Source organism: Microcaecilia unicolor, chromosome 6 (genome assembly GCF_901765095.1).
Source record: "Microcaecilia unicolor chromosome 6, aMicUni1.1, whole genome shotgun sequence".
Taxonomy (NCBI): Eukaryota; Metazoa; Chordata; class Amphibia; order Gymnophiona; family Siphonopidae; genus Microcaecilia; species Microcaecilia unicolor.
Window position 1 is genome coordinate 104,675,821 of NC_044036.1, and position 27,906 is coordinate 104,703,726.

Genomic DNA, 27,906 nt, shown 5'->3' on the forward strand with positions numbered 1-27,906 from the left:
ATGACCACCAGAGGGAAACGGGGATGACCTCCCCTTACTCTCCCAGTGGTCACCAACCCCCTCCCACCCAAAAAAAAAAATTTTGCCAGCCTGTATGCCAGCCTGAAATGTCATACCCAGCTTCCTGACAGCAGTATGCAGGTCCCTGGAACAGTATTTAGTGGGTGCAGTGCACTTCAGGCAGGTGGACCCAGGCCCACCCCCCCCCCACACCTGTTCCACTTGTGGTGGTAAATGGGAGCCCTCCAAACAACCCTCAAACCCACTGTACCCACATGTAGGTGCCCCCCTTCACCCCTTAGGGCTATGGTAATGGTGTAGAGTTTTGGGGAGTGGGGTTTGGGGGGGATTTGGGGGGGCTCAGTACCCAAGGTAAGGGAGCTATGCACCTGGGAGCTATTTTTATTATTTTTTTTTATTTCTAGAAGTGCCCCCTAGGATGCCCGGTTGGTGTCCTGGCATGTGAGGGGGGCCAGTGCACTACAAATGCTGGCTCCTCCCATGACCAAATGCCTTGCATTTCACCGGGTTTGAGATGGCTGGGCCCGATTTCCATTATGGCTGAAAAACGAAGCCAGCCATCTCCTCTAAACCCAGCAATCGATTTAGCCGGCCCCAACCGTATCTTGAAAATACGGTTGGCTCCGCCCCCTTGTGGAGCTGGCCCCGAAGATGGCTGGCCATCTATTTGGCCGGCGCCGTTCGATTATGTCCCTCCACCTATCCCAAAACAAAACCCCCACACAAATTATCTGGATATCCAAGAAAAGATAAAAACTTGTGGGACAACAGTGACTCCAGCCAACTTATTAGTGGAACATAACCACAGAGGCATGGTATGGTCGCATTTTCAATATGGTAGTACTAGAGCCCAGCTAAGGAACAACCAAACTTGCTTTCCTTGTGCTATCACCATCCAGCTGGATAGGGAGTATCTTAAAAGGTGGAGGATAAAGGATTAAAAAAAAAAACCCATTTATATCTCATATTATCCGAAGCAAATTCTGGTTCAATGTGGCTTACATTTGAAAATACAGCGCAGTAGAATTCAGTTATATCATGGGAACATTTAACAAAGCTGAGATTAGCATATATACCCAAATGGGCATTTAAAAGTCTGTCGTTTAATGACCTGCATGTTCAGAAATCATAGCTATATGTATAAACATGAACACACCAGAACAGGTATCTTATACACACATTGCAAAAGTAAACAACAACTTCTACAGAGTACATCCAAAGCTTAATTTTTGTTTTCTCATTTCCATCTTTCAAAATTCTAGACAGCAGATGTACAGATCAGAAAGACCCAAAGCAGTCCAAATAAAGTAGTCAGAAACAACACAGTTTATACCTAATTGTTCAACCACCCTTAGGATTCACCTTTGGGTTTAAAAAGCAAAACCATGTGCATGTAAGGACTGGATAAACAAATTAAAACAAAGTTTAAAGCAAATGCCCTTAATATGTAATACTTGGTAGCAATAATGAAACAGTGATGGAATATTCACATAGCAAGCGGCCTGACCCAACAGAATTATTTTCCACTGAACATCATTAACTTTGTATGAGCTTGGCAGCTAATGGACAATGTTGCCACATTCAGACTGATTCTGGACAGAACCTCTGCATGAAGGAAGCCCTTCCCTCATTATACAATACAGGGTGTTGATGCCCCTGTATAAGTCGTTGGTGAGGCCCCACCTGGAGTATTGTGTTCAGTTTTGGAGGCCGTATCTTGTTAAGGATGTAAAAAGAATTGAAGCGGTGCAAAGAAAAGCTACGAGAATGGTATGGGATTTGCGTTACAAGACATATGAGGAGAGACTTGCTGAACTAAACATGTATACTCTGGAGGAAAGGAGAAACAGGGGTGATATGATACAGACGTTCAAATATTTGAAAGGTATTAATCTGCAAACGAACCTTTTCCGGAGATGGGAAGATGGTAGAACGAGAGCACATGAAATGAGATTGAAGGGGGGCAGACTCAAGAAAAATGTCAGGAAGTATTTTTTCACGGAGAGAGTAGTGGATGCTTGGAATGCCCTCCCGCGGGAGGTGGTGGAAATGAAAACGGTAACGGAATTCAAACATGCGTGGGATAAGCATAAAGGAAACCTGTGCAAAAGGAATAGATCCTCAGGAGCTTAGTCAAGAACGGGAGGCGGGGCTGGTGGTTGGGAGGTGGGGATAGTGCTGGGCAGACTTATACGGTCTGTGCCCTGAAGAGCACAGGTACAAATCAAAGTAGGGTATACACAAAAAGTAGCACATGTGAGTTATCTTGTTGGGCAGACTGGATGGACCATGCAGGTCTTTTTCTGCCGTCATCTACTACTCTCTGTTCAATAGTAGTAATAAAAAAGGCAAGTGCATTTTTATGATATACCACTGCAATCCACAAAACAAAAGGAGCAAGTTCTCACATGCCTTCTTTGTCTTTTGATGTAGGCACAGGAAACAAAGATGTTAAATGCTCCCAGGTCTCAACCTAATGTGTTTTTTTTTTAATTGTACTTATAAATAGTAAGTCTGATTGTTAAGCACTTGATTCTCCAAACATGATGTCTGTTTTGGTGTCCCTTTACTAGGTGAAAACATCTATGCACTAATACAAGCGGTCCCTATAACCAGCCCCTCCAAATGACACAATGATTTACAATTTAGAATTACTCAGTACTTCCCCTGTGTACATCCGTATGTTGCAAAGGCAGCACGTTTGAAAATATAAATGAGATCAAATAAAAATGTTAGAGACAATAAAGGACGACAATGAGGATAGAGCAGCTCATAGGTGTGCTTGCTTTGTTTTGGGTGAACAGGGATGACCAACAGCTGCGCGGAGGAGAGGGAACGGGAGACCAACCTAATTGGCTTTAGCTTTTTGACGTCTCCTGTTCCGGTTCCCTGCACTGCTGTCCTTCACCACTGCCCTTCTTCAATTTTCTGGGCCACCAGCAGCGTCAGTGAGGTAAACACACTTTCTTTGGTTGCCTTGGAAGCTCTCCCTATGTTGCATCATCCCGCCTAGGTGGGACAGGAAATTGTAGTGAAGAGAAAGCTTCCAGGCCACTGAAGGCAGGGTTTTTACTTCACTGATGCTGCTGGCGGCCCGGAAAATTGAAGGACAGTGGTGCAGGAAGTGGTGAAGGATAGCGGTTCAGGGAGCATGAGGGCAGCCAGTAGTGCCTTCAACACAGGCACTTCACTGTCAGGGTTGGGGGGCCTGAGGCTGGAATGAGGAGCCTGGGCCCCCAAGGCCCTCGTAGCTATGCCACTGGTGCTTAGAGCAGATTCCTGTGTCCAATTTTGCAGAAACTTGGTGGAAATCCTCGCACTGAACTGATGGCAGTTGGGCACACAAATCCAAGTATTCTATAACATTGCGCCTATGTTCTGGGAATGTCCCTGACCTGCCCATGCCCTTCCATGTCCACACTCCCTTTGGCATTGCACGCTATGAAATTTAGGTGTGGCTGGTATAAAATAGTGATTAGGGCAGATGTGCATGCAAATCACAATTTGTACCAATTAATTCCAATTAACCCCAATAATTGTTAGCATCTCATTGACTAATTATCTGGGATCCACACCCAACTTTGGGTAACATATATAAAATCCAGGGGAATATAACAGCCTCCTGGCTGTTGGACTATACATAGGTTTTCCTTGTTTGTATAATATGAGTGGATTTTTGCTTATGGAAACTCTGTTGATAAAAATGAATGGTTTTGGAGGCCCAGCTAGAATTGTTTTGCTGGTTAACATTAAGTAACTGCTAAGACCATGGATGCTTCATAATGCAAAGAGAGCTATGAAAGCAGGCAGTATGAGGAAGGGGATGGGGATTTGTTTGTGAAGAACAGAGGCTGTAACAATGGTCTGTGCTGTGTCCCTGGCAGCAATGCTATACGAGAAAAGAGTCTGAAAGGAAACACCAGAGAAGAACAAAAGATATGAAACTTGATGACTGGTAGGAAGTTTAGGTGTGTATGAGCTGAAGAAAGCAAAGTAGAGCTCTGATGACTTACTGATTAAAGAGACATCTGATCTGACGAAGAAGGGCTACCTTTGAAAGCTAATACAAAAATGTATTGTTAGTCCAATAAAAAAGGTATCATCTTATTTTCTTTTCTCTGTTTTATTTTACTCTATTTCTATTGATTAACTTTAAAAGTGGACTAACATGGCTACCACATCTCTCCTATTTTGAAGAAACCATCTCTAGACCCTACTGTTCTTAGCCATTATCGCCCTGTCTTTAACCTTTGCTTTATGTCTAAGGTTCTTGAGAAAACAGTATTCACCCAGCTTTCATCCTTTTTAGAAAAAATATTGGCCTTGCACCCATGACAATCAGGATTTCGAACACACCACAGTAGGGAAACCATTTGACTGCCCTAGTGAGCTTCATTTACATTTTGATTGACACAATACTGTGCTAGCCATTTCTTTTGATCTCTCTGCAGCCTTTGATCTGGTCAATCATTCTCTCCTACTTACACAATTGTCTTCACTGGATGTCTCCAGTAACTGTTTTAACAGGGCTCATGTGTTTTTTTATCTGATTCTTCTTTCAAGATAGTGTTTTCTGACACTGTTTCTGAAGATAAGGTTATAAATAGAGGAGCACCACAGGGTTCAATACTTTCACGGGTTCTCTTTAATCTTTTTCTGAGTCCTCTTGTTGCGCTCATTCAGTCTTTTGGGTTTGGGCTTATTTATATGTGGATGATATCTTACTTTTGTACCCTACTTCCCCATCTTCACCTCCCTTTGCTCCGCTTCATGCCTGTCTTGAATCTCTTGCTAACTGGCTCAAGGAACATCAATGAATACTTAACACTGATAAAACCGTTGCATGTTGGTTTTCTGGTACACCCTTGTTGTCTCCACCTCAGATCACTCTTTTTGGGACAACAGTCATTCCTGTATCCAGCTTCTGATATTTGGGCATAATTCTTGACTCTTCTCTATAATTTCTGCCTCAAATATCTCATGTAACCAAGGTTAGTTTCTTGGTGTTTCAACAATTGAGGGCAATCTGTCATTTATGTTGCGCTGATCACATTTAAGGTTGTCCGATTTGGTACTTCAGACTACTTGTCTTGTTTGACTATTCCGTACTGTCCTCCTAGGACCCTTAGGTCAATTAATGGCCAGAGATTGGTTTTACCTGGCCCAAAATCAACTCATCTTGAATCCACATGCCGTAGTGCTTTTTTATTTTTCTCCCCACATACCTGGAATACCCTTCCTTTATCCCTCCGTAGTAATTCCTCTCTCAATAATTTTAAGATTGAGTTAAAAACCTGGCTCTTTGAGCAAGCCTTTGGAAGAACTGTCTATCGACACCAGCTACCTAACTACCATTTTATGTTACTTTTTACTTTATTTTTACTTTAACACTTTTTTTGTATTTTGTTTCCTTATCTTGATTCTACCTCTCCTTTAGTTACTCTTTGGTATGGATGTTATACTTTACTATTTTTAATGGGGTTCCTTTTCTGGTCTTTGTTTTAGCCTGTACACTGCTCTGATCTGCTACTACTCAGTTACCTCCCCTTGTTCCTTCTCACCCTGTACTTCCCTCGCCCTTAATTGTCTTGTCTGTCTGTATGATTTTTAGATTGTAAGCTCTATTGAGCAGGGACTGTCTATGTCAGGTGTTCAGCGCTGCGTGCATCTGGTAGCGCTATACAAATGTTAATAATAATAATCTGCTAGTCAGGGCCTCTTTTATCAAGCCGTGCTAGCGGCTCCCGGTGCGGTAATGCCGACAAAGCCCATTCATTTTGAATGGGCTCTGTCGGAATTGCTGCACAGGAACCACTAGCGTGTTTTGATAAAAGAGGTCCTTAGAGCAGTATAGAAAGTTTTGGGAATAAATACATAAAATAAATGTGAGTGCTCCTAAAGTTCTTCAGTTCCTGTATGTTTTGTGCTGCTTAAACTATAGAGGTAAGAATGAAACATAAGTAAGTGGCAGATCTTTTTCTTCTGAGTGCCCTTCTACAGAAATATGAATAGAATTAAACTTTTGCATTATTGGTTATTTTGGTTGCCATGTTTGTGTTAGTTAGGTGTGTTAAGACATTATGGATGCACTTGTTCTGTGTTTGCAACACAACCCGAATTTTGATGAATAGACACAGGCTATAAAATGCCAAATTAAATTAAATTGAGTTAAGCTCTGCATATATTAGTTGCCTGGAAATTATCAAAGGAAATTAGTATAGATAGACCATTTTAGGCTGTGGAGAATCTGAATTTTAAAAGTAAAGTCTTTTTTTTTTTTTTTTGCTAAAAACTAGAAGATTCCTTTCTAGTCTTAAGGATTTTGGAGCATATTCCACAAAGTGGTGCCATCTCTCTCTGTTGGAAAATTTCACAAGATATCATCTTCTGAACATAGTGACTGTACAGGGAAATAAACAGAAAGAAACCTACTCAAATATGCATGGCTATTGTCTTGTATGGTCTTGTTTACCAGCATTTGAATCTCGCTCTTAAAGTAGCCAGGAACCAATATAGCACAGCTGTGTCCCACCTTCTTGCATTTTTTTCTCTTATCTTAGCTGTTGTCCCTGAAGGATTAAACTTCTATAGGTTTAGCCCCCATTTGTTTTGAAAAGTTGGCTTCTATGTTGACAGCTGGCCTGAGTTGCAGAGAAAAGAAAATACTAGCAGTCCCTCGCTGAGTTGGGTCAGCCAGAGCAGGGATAGTAGGGAAAGAAAGAAGTGCTGCCTGTCTGGACCATCCTGAAAGCAGTGGAGAATGAAGGGAAGGAATAGCTCTCACCAGGCTGACCTTTGATTGAGGCAGTGGTGGGAAAAGGCTATTTTTCATAATTTGTGGCCTGAAATCAATTTTGTACTACTTCAGGCCTGAATATATACATTGACCCATTAATCCTGCGCTAGGAGTGATAACACTTTGGGGGTGACAAATTCCGTCTTCTTAAGGACCACTAAGCTTGCTTAGGACTTCTGAACCCTTCCTCCCTGCTGTGCTGGTGTTAGACAGGCAGAAAGTAACATTACAGGCCTCAAACCGACCAGTAAGCTTTGCCTTCTTCAAGTCTAGGCAAGGTTGGTGCCTTCCATGGTATGAGGACCCAGGACAATTACCTTAGTTGCTCCACAGCCCTTGGAGCCCCACATCAGTGACAGCATCATAGAAGTGAAAATGGATACCAAGGCTGACTGCATCCATAGGCCTGGCTCCCTCTGGGCTTCTGAGCAGCAAAGATGGGTGCTGCAAATGCAGACAGACTGCAGCCTCAGGATTCCAGCCCTGGAGCAGAACTCCTGACCGAGGTCCTGGTGGAAGAGAAGGGTCTGGGGATGGAAGAGGTGATAGCACAAACTGTCAGCAATTCTATAACAGAATACTTCCAGTAAGGCACACAGACGTTGCATGCTGAGCACCAATTCTATAATGGCAGCTGTGTACCAAGATGTCATGATAGAACACTAGCATAAGTTTGCATCAACATACCTACATTTAAGCATGCCCATTTATGCCAGGTCTATGGCTAGTGTAAATGTGTGCACCAAAATGAAGTACTTTAACATGTAACTTACAGTTATGCCCCAGCCATGCTTTTCCGTAGTGAACATCTCTCTTACATTTATATGCTAACGTATTTGGGCACATATTTTATAGAATATCGCTGAGTGCTCTGCTAGCACTTATGTACATAAGTGTACATTCACCTGATTAGTGTTAGCATTGTATATAGCACATAAATGTAGGCACCCTGTTATAGAATGAGGGGAACAAATGACTGGAATGGAATTAATTAATTAAAATCCATCCTAACAAACTGGGGGGCAGGAGGGTGTCAAACCCTAAATTATTGCAGGGAGGAAAGAGAAGTCCTGAGAACTACAAAGGAAAAGCTAAAGAGAAGAAAGGGAGAGATGGTGGTAGGAAAGGAGCAAAACCAGAAGAGGAAAGTGACTTGGCGCAAACTTTTCAGGCATGTGTGTGTGTCAAAATACAGAACATATTGTCCATTCCTAGACATATTGAAAGAATTTGATCATTACTAGAGGTGTCCAATCACCCTCAGACTTAGCACCTATCAAAACCAATATCAACGTTTGCTAGTTCAAGCCAGTGGAAACGGGTCATGGGTGGTTAATGAAGCACCGCATACACCTAAACCATTTTAGAATACTAGCATGGTTGGTTTACTTTGGTGGACATAAGTGTGCCATGCAATGTTCATAAGTGATACTGCAAGTCGCAGGTTGCTTTGCAAATATGACTATGATCTGCTCACATACACCCCCCCCCCTTGCAGTTACCCACTTAATATAGTGGCTAGTGCAGGTAGGGCTTAAGTCATGGTGTCAATTTATTGAATTGTCCTGTACACTTTTTTTGTTGTTTGTTTTGGATGCAGGATACTGGGCTAGACAGACCACCACTGGTCTGACCCATCGTTATTCTTGGCCATTCCAGGAGAGAGAGAGACTTTTTGGTCGGTTCTGGATTTCTGTCAACCTCACCCGGGTGCATTATGGGACCTGGAGCACTAATTTTAATGGGTAGAATCATGGACTACAAATACTACACTGCTTTGATATGTAAATTTAAAACCAAGCGGACCCGCCAAAAAGTTCCTCTCCTGGAATGGGTAACTGGTTGACAACAGTTGTGCGCTGCCCCGGGCGGGCAGGCTGGGCCGGGCTCTGAGAGTGCGTAGGCAGCTTGCGCTCCAGCACTGGGCGGTTCCCGCTCTCCTCGCCGCGTCTCTCTCTCTCTGACCGAGGGCTGATGCCCTGCTGCCGAAGCCGTCCCAGTCCCCACCGTGTCCCGCTTCCGCCTTCCGACATGGTGCTGCTAAGCCTGGCTCGCTGCGCGCCGGGGACGCCCCCCGCCGAGGATTCCAAGTACTCAGACCTCTTTAACTACTTGGACAAGAACCAGGATGGCAAGGTGGACATCGCCGAGCTGCAGGAGGGCCTGCGGGGCATGGGCATGACACTGGAGAAGGGAGCCGGGCAGGTACGGGCACACAAGCACAGCCGGGCTGGGGCGACCAAAGAGCGCTGCCCCCGCCCGGGCCTCTTGGGATTGGGTGGGGAAGGGAAGATAGATCGTGGTTACATTTGTATCAGACATTCAAGAATGTGTCACCCCCTACCGCTGAGCTGGCGAGAATGGGGGGGGGGGGGGGGGGGGGCAAAGTGCCCTGGGTTTGGATTCGTGGGGCGAGGCCTAATTTAGACACACCGAGCATGTAGACATAGCAAAAGGTAAAAAAAGAAAACGGATACAGCGGGATCCTCGGGATCCTTTACACCGTCCCTGTAGAGAGCCTTTACAATCCTTTCCTTCTAGCCTCCCCAGTTAAGTCCCCCCCCCCCCCGTTACTTCTTTTAGTGCCGAGCACCCAGCGCCTTTATTGTGTCCAAAGGGTAGTCTGTACAGTGTGTGCCACTACCAGTCAGTTTGAAATGTTGGCGCCTATGGTTATATGGATTAGAGGGAAGAGGGTAAACCAAGATCGCAGCCTGATTTTCTCTTATTGTATAGTATGTTTCAGATGCAACTATATTTGGGCATTTCCTCTTTGTGCCTATTGTAGTAACGTGAAATATATATGTTACTTAATATGTATCTATTGTATGTTTTTCCCTTTGTTACTTGACTGTTCACTTTATCATCCATGTTATATATCTATTACCAATTGTATCTTTACTCTGAAATGGCTCAAGTCATGACAGACAACTGTAAGCCACACTGAGCCAGCAAATAGGTGGGAAAATGTGGGATATAAATGCAATAAATGAATAAAATAAATAAATAAATATAGCTCATTTTGTTGACAGCACATTCATGCTTTTGCTAGGAATTCAAAACCAAGAAACCAACTACTGGGAGAGCAGGGTGCCATGGGCTGTAAATGGAACATCAGCTGCCAGTATCATACATGTTAAGGAAGGCACCCTGCCATGCTTTTTAAATAGTATAGTGTTTTATTTAAACACAATGTAATTATAGTCCTGAATCTAGGTCATTCTTATTCATTGATTTGGTACTGTCATATGAGGTCAGACCAAAGGTTTATTGTGCACAGCATCCTGTCTTCACAGTATCTAACCCTGTTCTGGGTTGCAAGAATCTGGCAGGGTCCCAAAGAGGTCCAGTTGATGTCCATATCTAGAAATAGCAATGCCTACATGGCTAATAACCTTCCCTCCCCCTATTAGGAACCTGTTTAAACCATTTTAAAGGTAACTGTCTTACCCACACTGTCAACAGATTCCATAGGTTGTGCACGGAGTGAAAAAAAATATTTTTTTTTCTGGTGTGTTCTAAATAAGCTAGCTATTAGTGTCATGGAGTGTTCCTTAGCCTTAGTACCATATGAAAAGGTCATTCCTTATTTACCTTTTTTCCACCCTAGTCATGAATCTTGGGCAAATGCATTCCAACTTAGGCCCTCATGATCAAAAGCAAACTCTGGTGCTAGAGGCTGTTAACGCCATACTAGCGCCGGAGTTTGCTGCCGACCCAAGATCAGAGCCCTCGAGCGCCTGAAACAACGCACTCGAGAGCTTGTAGCGCAAGTAGCCTGCAAATGCATGCTAATCAGCACTTAACGCATTCATCCCCAATGATCAGCATCCAGCACTCCAAAGATTGGGTTGCTGGCTGCGGCAAACTCTATGCCAGCTCCAAGCTGGCGTTAGGGTTTGCCGATCATTGGGGAGGAATGGTGAGCCCTGTCCAGCATTTTGTTGCATGCTGGCAGGCCCCCATTCCCCCCCAAAGCAAACGTGAACAGGGGGCTGGAGGTCCGGTGGACCTCCGGTGCCCCCGATGACCCCCCCCCCCATGTTCAGGGAGGGCTGGAGATCCGGTGGGTCTCCAGCCCCCCCAACCCCCCAGAAAATATCAAGTAGCCGCCGCCGGCCAAACCCTCTCCCACCCTCCCACCCAGTGGCGGGGGGGGGGGGGGGGGGGCTGGAGATCCGGTGGACCTCCAGCCCTCCCTAACTCCCCCCCAACGTTGTCCTTCCAATCCTTGGTGGTCTGTGAGGATAAGTAGAAGTAGTACTAATAGTAGTAGTGACAACCCCCCTACCTTTAGTTGGAGGAGGGACACAGCCTGCCTCCCTCTTCTTCCAGTCGATGCCACCGCAAAATGGCGGCGCCCAGCCCTGCCCATTGCATCCTGGGATGTGCTGGGCGGGGCTACAGACCATGTAAGGGAATCGCTCTATGGAACTTTGAAAGGCTAAGTGCTTTGAAAATATGCCTAACTGTTTTATCCTCTCATCCCAACACAACGCGGACAACCCCACAATTATCAACACCCCAGATTACACCCTCCCTATCTCAGACAGCCTGAAAATCCTTGGCGTTACATTGGACCACAACCTATCACTTAAGAGCCAAGTGACATCCACAACAAAGAAAATGTTCCACTCAATGTGGAAACTCCAACGCGTGAAACAATTCTTCCCGAGGGAAACATTTCGCAACCTGATACAATCAATGGTACTAAGCCATGTAGACTACTGCAGTGGAATTTATGCAGGATGCAAAGAACAAACATTAAAGAAACTTCAGACCGCTCAAAACATGGCAGCTAGGCTTATCTTCGGAAAAAACGCGATTTGAAAGCACAAAACCCCTCCGTGAAAAACTACACTAGGAAAAATGAGTGCTCAGTGCTACTCTTTAAAGCATATTCCGGTTTGAATGAGCCTTCCAGTGCCCAGCTTGAGTCACGAGGACTTAAACCAACTGAAACCTGGTATAAATTCTGGCATGCGTGCATGCTGCCTCCAAATTCTATAACACTGTGCGCAGTTCTTTGGAGCACCTCAACCCACCTGGGTCCCTTCCATAGCCACATCCCCTTTTAGATTGTGCAGAAGAGGATTTGGATGTGGATTCTTATGGAATCACATATAGCCAGATCTGCGCACAAATCCAAATTAGAGCCAATTGACAGCCAATTATTAATGGCTCATTAACTAATTTGTTTGCACATGGATCTCGTCATCGCGTGCAATTTTGGGTGCCATTTATAAAATCCAGAGGAATAATAAATATGCAGATAAGGGTGTACCACTTGATAACACTTTCCAAAAAATCTAACAGGGTATAGGGCAAGACCTATCTTTGCTAATTCCATGTTGGTTTTGTTCTTTAAGCCTTGTCTATCCATATATGGCCAGTAATTTTGTTTTTCATAATTTGTACTAATTTGTCCAGCATCAAAATCAGACTCTGTTCTTTAGTTTCTCAGATCAGCCCTGGAGCCCTTTTACACCAAATACTATAGAGTACGAATCTTAAATCTATGCAGGCATTATGGAACACTTCCATTTCACTTAGACTAAGGCCTGAGTTGCTAATCTTGTTCCCCATAGAAGGAAAATGGAGGAGTCTCTTTATTCAGCTGTGTTACGACAAAAAGGCATGTTATATCACCATATTAGGCGAAAATAAGGCCTAGTGTACATAAAAAAAAAAGGTGCATCACACACACTTGCATATCAAACGACTCATTACTATGCAAAGTGTATCACACATACATGCATACCAAACGACTCATTAATTATGCAAATCAAAGAACACAGGCATACAAAGCAGCTCATGGTTATGCAAATTGAACAGTGGCGTAGCCAAGGGTGGGCTTAGCTGGGCCCAGGCCCACCCAGTAGCAGCAGTGGCGTTCCTAGGGTGGCTGACACCCGGGGCGGATAACCAATGCATCCCCCCCGGGTGCAGCGCGACCCCCCCACCCCTGGCGAAAGGACACCCCCCCCGGGTGCATTTTTACCTGCTGGAGGGGGGAGGGCGCACGCCTGTCGACTTTGCTCGTTCCATGCTCCCTCTGCCCCGGAACAGGAAGTAACCTGTTCCGGGGCAGAGGGAGCACGGAACGAGCGGAGCAGACAGGCGCGCGGCACCCCCCCAGCGGCATGCACCCGGGGCGCTGAAAACTCTCAACAACTGTTCCTCCTGCATACCTTGTAAATAGCAGATCTTCGCCTGCAGCAAGCAGTGACTGATGCATACTGCTTGCACCACCCCCACAGCCTTCCCTTTGACGTACTCCTGCCTATGTGGAAACAGGAAGTTGCATCACTGGGAAGGCTATGGGAACAACATGAGCAGTGTGCATTAATTGCTGCTCACCGCTGGTGAAAGTCTGCTATTTAAAAGATGCGAGAGAGGGGGGATGTTTGAGAGACCATATGGCATGCAGGAGAGACCAAATCACCTGTGGAATGGGGCAGGGTTCTTCTGCCCACCCATCTTGGGCTCAGGCCCCCCCAAAATTGGGTGTCTGGCTGCGCCCCTGAAATTGAATAACCTGTTTTGGTTAATTACTCCTCAGGAAGTATGGTTAGCAGGCAAGTGGTCTTGGGGAGCGGTACCTGTTATGTTGATATATAAAAAAAAAACCCTGAAAAGACAGCATCAGTAACATGCTGGGGAGGGACTTAAAAAAGCTTGTGTGAAAAATGATTAGTTACTAAATACTATTGAATATCATAGAGTACTTCGGGATTGGAGGAATTGTACTCAGATGGTTCAACGGCTACCTAACCGCAAGAACATACCAAGTGACGTCAGATTCAAAAACATCACCATGGAAACCAGAATGCGGAGTACCACAAGGATCACCGCTCTCACCAACCCTTTTCAACTTAATGATGACACCATTTGCTAAGTCGCTAGCTAACCAAGGACTTAACTCGTACATCTATGCAGATGATGTCACGATTTATATCCCATTCAAACACGATCTAACTGAAATCACAAATGAAATCAAACACAGTCCCCAAATAATGAACTCATGGGCGGACGAATTCCAACTAAAGCTAAATGCAGAAAAGACACAATGTCTTATTCTTTCCTCACAATATAACACGAAGAAACCCACCACCATAAGCACCTCAGACTACACCCTTCATATCTCGGACAGTCTGAAAATTCTTGGAGTCACAATTGACCGTAATCTTACATTCGAAAGCCATGCAAAAAATACAGCAAAAAAATGTTCTGCTCAATTTGGAAACTAAAAAGAATCAAACCTTTCTTCCCAAGGGAAATATTCCGAAGCCTAGTACAATCAATGGTGCTAAGCCACCTAGATTACTTCAACGCCATTTATGCAGGATCCAAAGAACAAATCATTAAAAAACTTCAAACTGCCCAAAATACAGCAGCCAGACTCATATTTGGAAAAATGAAATACGAAAGTGCCAAACCCCTAAGAGAAAAACTACACTGGCTCCCACTAAAAGAATGAATTGCGTTCAAAATTTGCACCCTGGTCCATAAAATCGTTCATGGCAAAGCCCCGATCTACATGTCAGACCTCATAGACCTGCCAACTAGGAATTCAAACAGATCAGCACGTACATTCATGAATCTCCATTATCCCAGCTGTAAAGGACTTAAATATAAATCCACATATGCATCCAGCTTCTCCTACATAGGCACGCAAATATGGAACACACTACCGAAGGCCATAAAAACAATGCACGACCTAATAGTCTTCCGAAAACTACTGAAAACTGACCTATTCAAGAAGGCATACCACAACGCTTCATCCTAACCACAGACTTTTTATGAACTAGACAAACCGTAGCCTACAACTGACTGATAACCTAATGACTACTAATGAAAATCACTCAATATGCACTATGACTTTATTTCTCATGTCAGAAATGAACTTGTTATAGTTGACTATCTAACGTACGCTATAATTTACTCTACCACTCAGGAACCTCTATGCAATACCATACTGTACTATACTTTACCATGTATGCACCTTAATGTAAAATCATTTGTAATTCTCTACCCGGAAATGGCGATCCATTACGGCATAATGTAAGCCACATTGAGCCTGCAAATTGGTGGGAAAATGTGGGATACAAATGCTACAAATAATAATAATAATAATAAAAAAATCTTGAAAGAGTATTGATGAGGTGCCCCTTAACACTAGTTGTCCGCAGTTTGTGAAGTGCACTTCAACTCTGCCTCTTTTATGGCTAAAGTACAAGGCTTTCCTCCTGCACCTCTCTATCCCATACTGGACCATCCCTGGATATTCCTTATAGCTCCTGGTCTGATAACTCCATTTAAAAGAAATGGCGGCACCTGACTCCCTAGTAGTAATCTTTAGTCTTTTTTTTTTTGTTTGTTTTATTTTCATTTGGTTTCTCATTAAGACCAGGCACTGCATGGTTTGTCTTACAACTTAGACTTATAAATATGTAGTGTTGAACAATTATGAACAGCTGCTCAAAGCCCTCTACTGTTGTTGCATAGCTCCAGTTGTCCTGCAGGCTTTAAGCCTTGAGTTAGTTCACTTGGAAAAATGGAATATAAATTTGCTAAGTTGCAGCATTCAATCATTTGTGAAGTTAAAATCTTTTTTGTTTTATTTTTTTATTTATCATTTTACTTAATTACATTCACATTTATCACATAAATGTAAGGAAATACAGAAATTAATATAAAAAGGAAAACATTTTCTCTCAACAATATATATTTACATAATTGTCCACAATTGGAAGATCCAAGATCAGGAAAACAATCTTAAAGAAAATAAGAAAAACTCGAAATGGTTAATCTTACACTTCACATTTTCTGAGGGAGGAAGGTTAATCTGTTATTGCAGCCGGTACAGTGGTAACTGAAGGAAGTTGCTGCAGAGGATTCTTCATCTGTTTCCACAAACTCTATAATTTCTTAGGTTCAAACAAATAAGTAATAAGGAAAATAAAACACTTACAAGGGAATCGTGCTAGGAAGGTCCCACCTGGGGCAATGATTCCTGGCTGAAAAGCCAAGACTTCACACCTCCCAGTCTGCGATTCCCTTGATGTGTCAGGAAATATATTCATCTTTGAACCCAAAAAACTATCAACCATATATCGGAAATACAATTTCAAAACGTTGTTCCTATCTAATCAAAGACGAAAATCACTAATAATATAACTCTATCTATAACTTCTGAATGTTCCAAAATGTCAGTTAAACACATCTCTTTTCTCTGAAAGAAGATTTTAAAGGAAATATAATTTTAGTCCGAAGGGACACCACCTTGCAAGTGGTGGAGGGGCTTCCGTGTTTCAATGACTCAGAGGGCTATGCTGTAGGGTTACCCATATCAGACAGGCCTCTGAGGAGAAACCAGACAAAGAGTGTCCCAACCTGGAGGATCCAAGATGGCATTGAGGGAGGACATACGCTAGTTGAGTTCCCGTTTTACACCAGAATGCCTGAAGAAGAAGGCGCGCTCCCCAGAGAATGGGGAAGAGAAAAGGCAAAGCCGTGGTGCTGTCCTCCTCGAACACGGCTGGGGTTCCCACCACTTCTCAGTCTATTTTGGAGAGATTCGGGGTCATAACGTCGGGGATATCGGTTCTTGCTTCAGGGAACAGCAAGGCTTTATTGCCGAATCTCAGTGGAGGGAGTGACTTTGAGTCCCCCTGTTGGCACGACCCCTCCAAGACCTGGAAATAGTAATGCTTCGCTATGGAGGTCAATAATGGAAACGCCCGAAGTAGCTTAGGATTTTCATGTGACCCGAGGAGGTCCTGGCGCAGCATCGACTACAGATAATAAACCAACTGGGGGATTGGAGCGTGAGCTCTTCCCCCCAAAGATATCTGGAGCGGTTTCTGTGGAAAAATTGGACTTTGTGAAGCCAATAATGTCATAAAGGACATACTATAGGAACTGCAGCAGAATGTGAATAACTGTTTTCTTCAGATGTTTAAAATTTTTCATTATGTGAGTTAAAGAATTTATATTAATACTTATCTAACAAAGTGGAAGTCCAAGATATAAAAAGAGACTTTGATTACGGAAATGGCTTCTCTATGAAAATTAGATAATTTGGTAATGAAGAATAGTTATTTTTCTTGTATAAACTGGAATTTCTGGAGAACCAATTAAGGGATAATAACTTGAGAATGATAAATTTACCTATAATATCCTATATATTAGCTACTGAATTCTTGAAGAAATATTTCTCTGATACTTTGCTAATAACCTTCTGATAGCCACCTTTTGAAGTTAAAATCTTTTTATGGTTTTTTTTTTACAGTACATTATATGGAATGCATAAGCAGCAAAGTCTGGATACAATTCAGATTTTCTTTAGAAGGGAAAGGTTTACATGCATTAACTGATCTGTGTCTCAACAAGATATGTTTCTTTTCTTCTGAGTGCCCAGACAGAAGCAGTGTCCCTTGTAAACATGATTGTTGAGGCACTTACCAGGCCAATGATGCTTAAAACTTGTAGCTTGTTTTGACATTTTAAGCTCCTGTGGTAATGTAGTTGTCTCCTCCTCCTACCCCCCCCCCCCCCCAAAAAAAAAAAAGACTTGTGGTCCTGATTTTGATATCTGATGTTGGTTAATGGTCTCACATTTACACACTTCTCTCTTCTCCGCTTGATGTGCAAAGGTAGTTTAACAGGTTTCTCCTAGTTGATTGAACATTATTGTGATTTCAGTCTTCCTTTTTTTTTTTAACTGATTATTACCCTTCATAGGGAACACACACAAGAGTGCATTGTATTGGCACATATGAGATTCTAATTTTGGTCTTGTCTTTTATAAAATATGTGTGATGGGTATTTTTAGCTTTTTGGAAGACCAGAGGTGAATTTCCTCAGTGGTCAGAAGTTTTAAATGACGTTGGAGTGTAGAAGCTCTTGCTTGGAACCACAGTGTCCTTGTGCTCATGGCCATCAGAAATATATGAGGCTGGTCCCTGAACATAAGAGTTGCCTACTAGGTCAGACTAAAGGTCTGTCAAGTCCAGGAGCCTGTTTCCAACAATAACTAGTCTAGGCCTCAAGTACCTAGTAGAGTCCCAAAAAGTAGCAAGATTCTATGCCATTGAACTTCATGGATAAGCGGCTTTCCCCTAATCTATCTTAATGGTTTATGGGCTCCAGGAATTTGTCCAAACCCTTTTTTTAAAACCAGGTACATTAACTGCGTTTTACCACTTGCTTTTGGCAATGAGTTCCAGAGCTTAACTATAATAACACATATGGCTACAAACTGATCTGGTTTATGGGATGGCCACTGTAAATATTTCTCAGATGTTTTCGCTTCCTTTTGTGGAGACAAGAAGTCGACTGCCCCAATTAGTGAACAATCAGAATGAGACACACAGAGGTGTATTTTCAAAGCACTTAGATTTACAAAGTTCCATATTAACCTATGTGTTCAATTCTGGTCACTGCATATCAAAATGATATAGTAGAATTAGAAAAGATTCAAAGAAGAGCAACCAAAATGATAAAGGGGATGGAACTCCGCTCGTATGAGGAAAGGCTAAAGAGGTTCGGACTCTTCAGCTTGAAAAAGACGGATAAGGGGAGATATGATTGAGGTCTACAAAATCCTGAGTGGTGTAGAACGAGTAGAAGTAAATCAATTTTTTTTTAACTTGTTCCAATAGTGCAAAGACTAGGGGACACTTGAAGAAGTTACACGGTAATACTTTTAAAACAACTAGGAGGAATGTTTTTTTCACTCAACGAATAGTTAAGCTCTGGAACTCTTTGCTGGAGGATGTGGTAACAGTGGTTAGCGTATCTGGATTTAAAAAAAGGTTTGGACAAATTCCTGGAGGAAAAGTCTATAGTCTGCTATTGAAACAGACATGGGAAACAACTTCTTGCCCTGGGATTTCTAGTATGGAGTGTTGCCATGATTTGGGTTTCTGCCAGGTACTTGGTGGTGCTGGGTCCCTGTCTCTGGTTCCTGCATGGGGTTTCCTTTTCCCCCCTTTTACCTGCTGCTTTTGACTGGAGCCTGTTCAGCAAAAAGCAAGTAAAGACGTTCTTTACCTTTTTGTAAGCCAGGGTTTAGTTTGTCAGTTTGTTTTCCTGGGCCCGGGTTTGGGGCAGTGTGGCTGTCCTGGTTGGACACAGGGGAGGTTTTTGCATTGGCCCTGTGGAGCAGCCAGGGAAGAGAAGGGCAGAGTGTCCTGTTTTCACCCAAATTCGTATTACTTCTCCACCAGACCTTTTTGCTGATGCAGGGAGTGTTTGTGCCAGCTTCCACCCCTGTTTCCTCAGCTACGGGAGTTTCCTCTGCCCCCCCCCCCCAAGAGGTCTAGGTTGGATATACAAGAGGGCTGTGGTGATTCCTGTACCCAGGATTCTCCTTGTTTGCAGGTGGCTTCTGTATGCTCAGAGGAGTTCTCTCTGCAGGAACCTTAAGAGGAGAGGGAGATGACCCTAGGGTCCTTAGGCTGTTTCACAGGGAGGAGTTGAGCTCCCTGATTTTTGAGGCCCTGGCAGCGCTCTCTATTGAGGGGCCCTTGGTGGCACAGGCCAGTAGTTGGTGCTCTAGCAAGATGAGGGGTCTGCCCAAAGCATTTTCCATGCATCAGGACCTGATTTGGCAGAATGTAACAGTCTGGACATGGGCCTCAAGATGGGAAGAGCAATGACATGCCTTTACCCTTTGGTGCCCAAGAAAAAGGACAAGCTGAGCCTGTCTAAAGTGGATTTGTGGTGGTGACTAAGACGACTACCTTACCGTTTGAGGGTGGCATTGCCCTGAAGGACCTGCAGGACCAGAAGCTGGAAAAGGCTTTGAAGTAGGCCTTTTGAGGTTGCTGCCCTAGGGCTCCAGGTGTTCCATCTGCAGTTCCTTTGTGGTATGGGCCTGTTTGCAGTGGCACCAGCAGGCTGGCTCACAGAAGGCTGCCCATGCCACTCAGTTGGAGGTAGGTTTAGCCTATTTGGCCCTGTTACGGGCCTCAGCCAAGAGCATGTCCTTGGCAGTCACCGTGCGGTGTCAGCTGTGGCTGAGGTCTTGGGCAGCTAACGTGGCTTTGAAAGCTTGCCTTGTGAAGTTGCTGTTTTGGGAGGACATGAGCAACTTTGGTGAAGGAGCTGGGTGAGGTGAAGCCACAGCAGTTGCCTGAGGACAAACCTAGGTCTGCTGCCCAATCATCAGGGTGGGTGAGGTTTTGGGACAGTAAGAAGTAAAAGCCTGACCGGCAATCCTTTTGCCAGAGGCCGCGCTTTCAGTTCCTCCAGTCTTCCTTTTGTGGAGACAAGAAGTCGACTGCCCCAATGGGGCATGCTTCTGATGCCTCTAGACAATCACAATGAGGCCTGCTGGTCTACCCTCTCCTTCCAGCTGGGCTACTCTCACTGCAGATTAGTGTACAAATTAGAGTTCTACTGCCCAGTTGCTCCTCTCTTCTTATAGTCCCTGTGTTGAGGGGCCACCGGTTTTGGTGGGGGAGTTTCTCACTGCTGTTGACTTCAAGGAGACTTACCTGCATATTCCCATCTGGGCGCCACATCAGCAGTTCCTTTGGTTTGCAGTGTTGGGGGCACTTCAGTTCAGGGCAGTGCCCTTTGGGTTGACCACAGTGCCATGAATGTTTTTTTTTTTTCCAAGGTTGTGGTTGCAGCCTTTCTGCACAAACAGGGGATCCAAGCTCACTCGTACCTGGAGGACAGGTTGGTTTGAGCTTCCTCATATCAGAACAGCGTAGCGGCTACCTTGAAGGTCATTCAGTTCTTGCAGTCATTAGATTGGGTGATCAGTTTCAAAAAGAGCAGGCTCACCCCGTCACAGCAGCTGGAATATCTGGGCATATTGTTTGACACGCAGAAGGCTCGGGTCTTTTTTTTTTTTTTTTTTTTTTACAGAGGTCAGGTGCACAAAGTTGGTGCACCAGATCTGGATGCGCCGTCATCAGGCCAGGTTCTGGGTTCCATGATGGCGATGACGGAGGTGGTACCCTGGCGGTGGGTGCAGATGCATCCCCTGTAAGGCTTCCTTCTCAGCCACTGATCTCCGGTGACCCAGGATTACAATGTTCATCTGTCATGGACATGAGCAGCCAGGAAGAGTATGGGTTGATGATTGCTTCCCGTGAATCTTTCGCTGGGAGTTCCATTCCCAATCTTGTATTGGGAGTGGTCACCATGGATGCCAGTCTGTTGGACTTGGGGGCCCATTATGGGGTGTACCTGGTTTCTGGAGGAGGCTAATCGGCTTATTGATCATCTGGAACTCAGAACGGTCTGCAGGGTTCTGGTAGCCTTTGCAGCTGACATTGCAAGGTCGCTGAGCATAGAGGTAGACTTAAATAATTACATAAGTATTTCCATACTGGGACATACCAAAGGTCCATCAAGCCCAGCATCCCGTTGCCAACAGTGGCCAATCGAGGTCACAAGTACCTGGCAAGATCCCAAAACAGTATAATACATTTTATGCTGCTTCTCCTAGAAATAAGCAGTGGATTCTCCTCAAGTTCATATTAATAATGTCTTATGGACTATTCTTTTAGGAAGCTATCCAAACTTTTTTTTAAAAACCCTGCTAAGCTAACTGTTTTTACTATATTCTCTGGCAGTGAATTAGAGTTTACACGTTGAGTGGAGAAATATTTTATCTGATTCTTTTTCAATTTACTACTTTGTAGCTTCCATGCTCCCTAGTCGTCGTATTTTTGGAAAGAGTAAACAGTTGATTCATGTCTACCCGTTCCACTCCACTCATTATTTTATAGACCTCTATTATATCTCCTTCCTCAGCAGTCTCTTCTCCAAGCTTAAGAGTCCTAGCCGCTTTAGCCTTTCCTCATAGGGACGTCATCCCATCCCCTTTATCATTTTCGTTGCCCTTCTCTGTACTTTTTCTAATTCTACCATATCTTTGTTTGAGATGCGGTGACCAGAACTGCACACAATATTCGAGGTGCTGCTGCACCATAGAGCAATACAAAGACATTGTAACGTTCTCATTTTTGTTTTCCATTGCTTTCTTAATAATATCTAACATTCTATTTTCTTAGCAGCTGCTGCTCACTTAGAGTGTTTCAATGTATCATCAACGATGACAACTAGATCCCTTTCCTGCTCGGTGACTCCTAATATAGAACCTTGCATTACATAGCTATAGTTCGGGTTCCTCTTTCCTACATGAATCACTTTGCACTTGCTTGCATTAAACGTCATGTGCCATTTGGATGCCCAGTCTCCTAGTCTTGTAAGGTTCTCTTGTAATTTTTCACAATCCTCTTGTGATTTAACAACTCTGAATAACTTTTTTTGTCGGCAAATTTCATTAACTCACTAGTTTCTCCCATCTCTAGATCATTTATAAATATATTAAAAAGCAATGGTCCCTGCACAGACCCCTGGGGAACCCCACTATGTACCCTTTTCCATTGAGAATACTGACCATTTAACCCTACTCTCTGTTTTCTATCTTTTAACCAGTTTTTATTCCACAATAGAACACTATCTTCTATCCCATGGATCTCCATTTTCCTCTGGAATCTTTTATGAGGTATTATGTCAAATGCCTTTTGAAAATCCAAATACACATTATCAACTGGCTCACCTTTATCCAAATGTTTGTTCACCCCCTTCAAAGAAATGTAATAGATTGGTGAGGGAAGATTTCCCTAAATCCATGTTGGCTTTGACTTCCTCAGTCGACACTCTCTGGATCCCAGAGAGTGGGAGTTGTCCAACAAGGCCTTCCACCTCATGGTGTGTTGGTGGGGAATCCTTTCATTGGACCTGATGGCAACAAGGGCATATGTCAAAGTTCCCCAGTTTTTCAGCCATCGCAGAGAGCTGGGTGCTCTGGGTCTGGATGCTGTTCTGTAGGATTGGCTGGATGAGGGGCTGCTGTACGTATTCCCTCTGTGGCCGATGGATCGGTCTCTGTTAAGGAGGGTGGGGAGCCATCGGGGCTGTGTCATCTTGGTGGCTGCAGATGCTGGATGAGGACCCACTGCAGTTCCCTCAGGATTGGGACCTGCTTCGACAGGGTCCGGTGTTCATGAAAGATCCCTCCCCCTTTGGTCTTACGGCCTGGCTCAACGGAGGGAAAAAGGGTATTCTGGCTCAGTTTTTGTGGTCTTGCTTCATGCTTGGCAGCATTCAACTTCTTCAGTGTATATCCGTATGTGGCGCACATTCTAGGATTGGTGTGCCAAATGGGGGTTGGATCCTTTAGTCTCTTCTATTGGGCAAATGTTCACAATCCTGCAATCTGGTGTGTGTAAAGGATTGACTTTTGGTTCCTTGAAAGTGTAGGTGGTGGTCTAGGCCTGTTTTAGGGACCGTTTGCAGGGCTATTCGTTGGCCACATATCCGGATGTGGTCTGATTCTTGAGGGGTGTTCGTAGGCTTTGCCCACTCTTTCAGGCACCTTTCCCTGAATGGAGTGTCAACCTGGTGTTTCAGGCCCTCCAGAAAGCCTCCCTTTGAGCCCCACTGGAAGGCTACCTTGAAGGATCTCACACTGAAGGCTGTTTCTGGTGGCTATGGCTTCGGTACGTTGCGTTTTTGGATCTGCAAGCACAGTCATGTCAGGATCCCTTTCTTCACTTTACAGAGTCTGAGGCTTTCCTTCGGACAGTCTGAGGCTTCTCTTTGGACAGTATCTTCCTTTCTGCCTAAAGTGGTGTCTGTGCTCCACGTTAATCAATCTGTGGAGCTCCCATCTTTCAGAGGGAGGTTGGGGGTGAGGTTGGGGGTAGGGGGACCAGTTTACCTCTGAGACTACTGGATGTTTGCAGGGTCTTCATGCATTATTTCAAGGTTTCAAATGACTTTCATTGTTCGAATAGACTCTGTCTTTGGCAAGCAGAAGTTGGGTCGCATATCGTCTTAAGGCCTCTATTGTGCTGTGGCTGAAGGAGGCTATTGCCTCTGCTTATGTTTTGGAGGGGAAGCAGACTCTGCTGGGTTTGCAAGATCGCATCTCCGGTGGACGTCAGAAGGCAGTGACTTAGTGTTTAGTAAAGGTATGCAGTGTAGACCATCGGGTGGATGTTGCAGCATGGTTGTAAGCTATGTTTGGAGCATTGGTTCTTCATGTGGGGCGGGTCCGGGATCCCACCTTGGTTAGGGATTGCTTTGGAAGATCCCAAAAGTCGTGGAATAGTGGGAACAAACATAATGGAAGAAGAAATAAGCTCATACCTGATGATTTTCTTTCCATTAGTTCGTCACACCTTTCCAGGAGCCCACCTGTATTTCAGAGACTCTGTTCGGGACCTGAAGACTTGTAGGTTTCCTGGTGGCTGCCTCTTCAGTAGCGTTTTACTGCTCAGATTGCTCTTGCTCTCTGTCATGTTTCCAGGGGTCCAACACCTTTGGGCTTTTGTTGTTGTTGGTGGTTGGTTTTTGTGGTTCAAATTGATAGGCTTCAGGTTTGGTTTTCTCATGTTTGATTTTGTACATATTGAGGAACTGAGCTGATGGAAGGGTATATAGTGTAGCTCAGTTCTGTGTTCTCTTTCTCCACGTCTGGACGATGGGCATGACTGTCCCACAAATCTTGGACTAGTGTGAAGAACTAATGGAAAGAGAATTATCGGGTAAGACTTAATTTCTCCTCCTAAGCGGTTCTCTAAACCAGTGATTCCCGAACCTGGTCCTGGAGGCACCCCAGCCAGTCAGATTTTCAGGATAGCCACAATGAATATTCATGAGAGAGATTTGCATGCACTGCCTCCACTGCATGCAAATCTCTCTAAGTTTACAAGACCAAGAAACTGCATTTCAGGAAATATATACTTTTCTGAAGTAGTAGTATGCCAGTTATTCTAAAATTTGTAGGTATAGAAATCTATGTATATTTCCTGTTTAAAAAGCATACTCTTGATTTTGGAAGCAAGGAACAGTTCTTATTCGTCTATGCAGCATGAGACCCTTAGAGTAAAGCTGTTTTCTCTGCAGGGTTGTGTAGGGTTGGCTTACTGAGCTGGTTGTTATGAATATTCCCTGTTCTTAGGCTTGTGAACTGAAGATTGTAGTGCATTCTCCCTACCAAATGGTGGTCAGAATGTGGCTCGGTTGTGTTTCTGGTACAGTTAGTTTCTGGCACAATATTATAAGAAAGTTAACAGTGGGCATCTAATACTAATGTACAACAACAATTCATTAAACAATATGACGGGCGATCCGCAAACTCCAACGTGGAAAACAGAATAGCAGATCAGTAATAAAAATTATTTAAAAACTTTATTGATAGTACCATATACAAGAATATTACCCGACACAGGCTGTGTTTCGCCCAGAAGGGTTGCGTCAGGGGCTAAAATAATAAAACACATAGCAAATGTGAGAAATAATATAAACACAATAATAACTATGTAAGCCACATTGAGCCTGCAAATAGGTGGGAAAATGTGGGATACAAATGTAGTAAATAAATAATAATAATAAAAAATATATCAAAAAGACAATAATATTACACACTCAGTAACAAACCATTACCAAGACGACATACCCATGTCATAATACTTACAAAATATATGCATAAATAGTTAATGGTAATATAAAATTTATCAATAATATGTATCAAAATTGACTGTAAAAACATACACATAGATATATTTAAAACTGCAAACATATATGTATATATATATATATATATATATATATATATATATATATATATATATATATATAAAAGGCAGGTAAACAAAAACATTTATAAAAACAGGGAAACAATTTATCAAAAATACATATGTATATATCAACACATATGGATCATGCCCACATCAAACTAATATTGATGCTGATGCAAAACAAAAAAACAATCAAACTGTAATAAACCCTTAATCTATTGTGTATTGCCAAAACATGTGATACAGCCTAAATACTAATGCAACTTTCTGAAATCCCTATCTGTGAAAAGCTATGAATTGATAACAACAACCGAGAAAAATACCTGTAGAAACAGAAAATGACAGCAGATCAAGACCATATGGCCTAGCCAGTTTTCCCATCCATAACATGTACTATCCTTTCCTCTCCCTTAGAGATCTATGTGCCTGTCCAATGTGTTCTTGAATTCAGAGAGTCGTTATCTCTACAACTTCCACCATTTCATGCATCCACCACCCTTTCTGTGAGAGAGTAACATAGTAAGTGATGGCAGATAAAGACCTGAATGGTCCATCCAGTCTGTCCAACAGTCGCATTCAGTTTCAATCCTAGATGAATGTGATATTATATACTTGATCATGGTCTTTCTGTGTTGTTTTTGGCACATAGACCGTAGAAGCCCGCCTGGCTCTGTCCTTATGTTCCAACTACTGGAGTTGCTGTCAAAGCCTATCTGAATCTGTCTTGTCATTTGCAGGACACAGTCTGTCCGGCACTGCCCTCACATTCCAAATTATTGGTTTTTCCGTTGAAGCTTTCTCCAGCCCATCCTAAACCAGATTCCTATATGTGGCACTCAGACCGTACAAGCCAGCCCAGCACCTGCCTTAGTTGATACAGCCAGAGTTGCCATGTAAGCACCACTTGATAAGCAACCCTTTAAGATTTTGTTTTTTTATATCATTCATTTTCTAATTAGAGATCCTCGGTGTTGATCCCGTGCCGTTTTGAATTCTGCCACAGTTTTTTTTTCTCTCCACCATCTCCCTCGGGGGGGGGGGGGGGGGGGTACATTCTAGGCATCATCTACCCTTTTCCGTGGAAAATAATATTCTGACATTACTCCTAAGTCTACTACCCCACAACCTCAATTCATGTCCTCTAGTTTTACCATTTCCCTTCTTTGGAAAATATCTGTTTCTATATTACCTTTTAAGTATTTAAACATCTATATCATATCTCTCCTGTCCCTCCTCTTCTCTAGGGTGTTCCAGTATCTTCTCATATGTCTTTTGGCGTAATCCCCATATCACTTTTGTCATCTTCCTGTGGACCACTTCAAGTCTTCTTACATCTTTAGCAAGATACGGCCTCCAAAACTGAACACAATACTCCAGGTGGGGCCTCACTAACGACTTGTACAGAGGCATCAACACCTCCTTTCTTCTGCTGGTTACACTCTGTCTATACAACCTAGCATCCTTCTAGCTACAGTTTTGTGGTAGTTGCTTTAAGCTCTGCAACTCTGTTGTAAAAGCAAGGGTGACATAAGAGTTCTTTTAATCAGTACTTGAGTGCCATAGAGTTTTACCTATGCCCTGTGTTCTGAGTATGTGTACAAAGGTTATGTAAATTTTCCCTCCTTAAATACCTTTCCTTCTCTTTTTGCTCTATATACATATACAGTTCTTTGCTTGTGGCTTGGCTGCTTTCCAACTGTCAAGGTGTGGCATTCAGCTGTTCCTGCAGCTTCAGGCTGGTTCTACCACTTTTTTTGACATACTACAGTATGAACCGTGACAGAAGAATCTTCCAAGCCAAAGTACTGCTAACCAAGGAAATTTTTCCAGAAAACATGGAATTGTGGGTAGGGTTACCATACGTCCGGATTTACCCGGACACATCCTCTTTTTGAGGACATGTCCGGGCGTCCAGACGGGTTTTGCCAGTCTGCCCGTTTGTCCGGATTTCTGGACAAACGGGCAGGCGGCGGGCCTATCCTAGCCTCCCCTCTCCTTCCCTTACTTACTATCTGCTGCCCTGGTTGTCTAGTGACCTCTTCGGGGCAGGAAAGAGCCCCCTCTTTCCTGCCCAGAGCGCTGCCTTGCCCTGCATTTTGTTGCTGTGACGGTCTTGGGATTCAAAATGGCCGCCGAGAGTTGAAGCGGCCTCGCGAGACTTCAACTCTCGGTGGCCATTTTGAATCCCAAGACTGTCACAGCAACAGGATGCAGGGCAAGGCAGTGCTCTGGGCAGGAAAGAGGGGGCTCTTTCCTGCCCCGAAGAGGTCACTAGACCACCAGGGCAGTAGATAGTAAGTAAGGGGAGGGGAGGGGAATATGTGACCTGGGTGGGGCATGGGCGCGTGGCAGGGGGAGGGACACGTGTCCTCTTTTTCAGAGGACAAAATATGGTAACCCTAATTGTGGGTATTCAGAGATAATGTGCATCACTGTATTTACAGACATTCAGGTACATTGTTTTGAGTTTTA

The 27,906-nt window shown here is 43.7% G+C and overlaps 1 protein-coding gene across 2 annotated transcripts in view; it reads left to right on the plus strand.

Annotated features, from left to right (window-relative positions):
* The first annotated feature begins 8,664 nt into the window (after positions 1-8,664).
* SLC25A24 (solute carrier family 25 member 24) overlaps positions 8,665-27,906 on the plus strand; it is a 97,239-nt gene continuing 77,997 nt past the window's right edge. For both annotated transcript variants that reach the window (XR_003942403.1, XM_030205502.1), the window contains exon 1: positions 8,665-9,022. Coding sequence is in view for 1 of the 2 variants with exons in the window: in XM_030205502.1 (XP_030061362.1) it covers positions 8,792-9,022 (231 nt within the window). In the remaining variant the exon portion in view is untranslated. The remainder of the gene's footprint in view (positions 9,023-27,906) is intronic.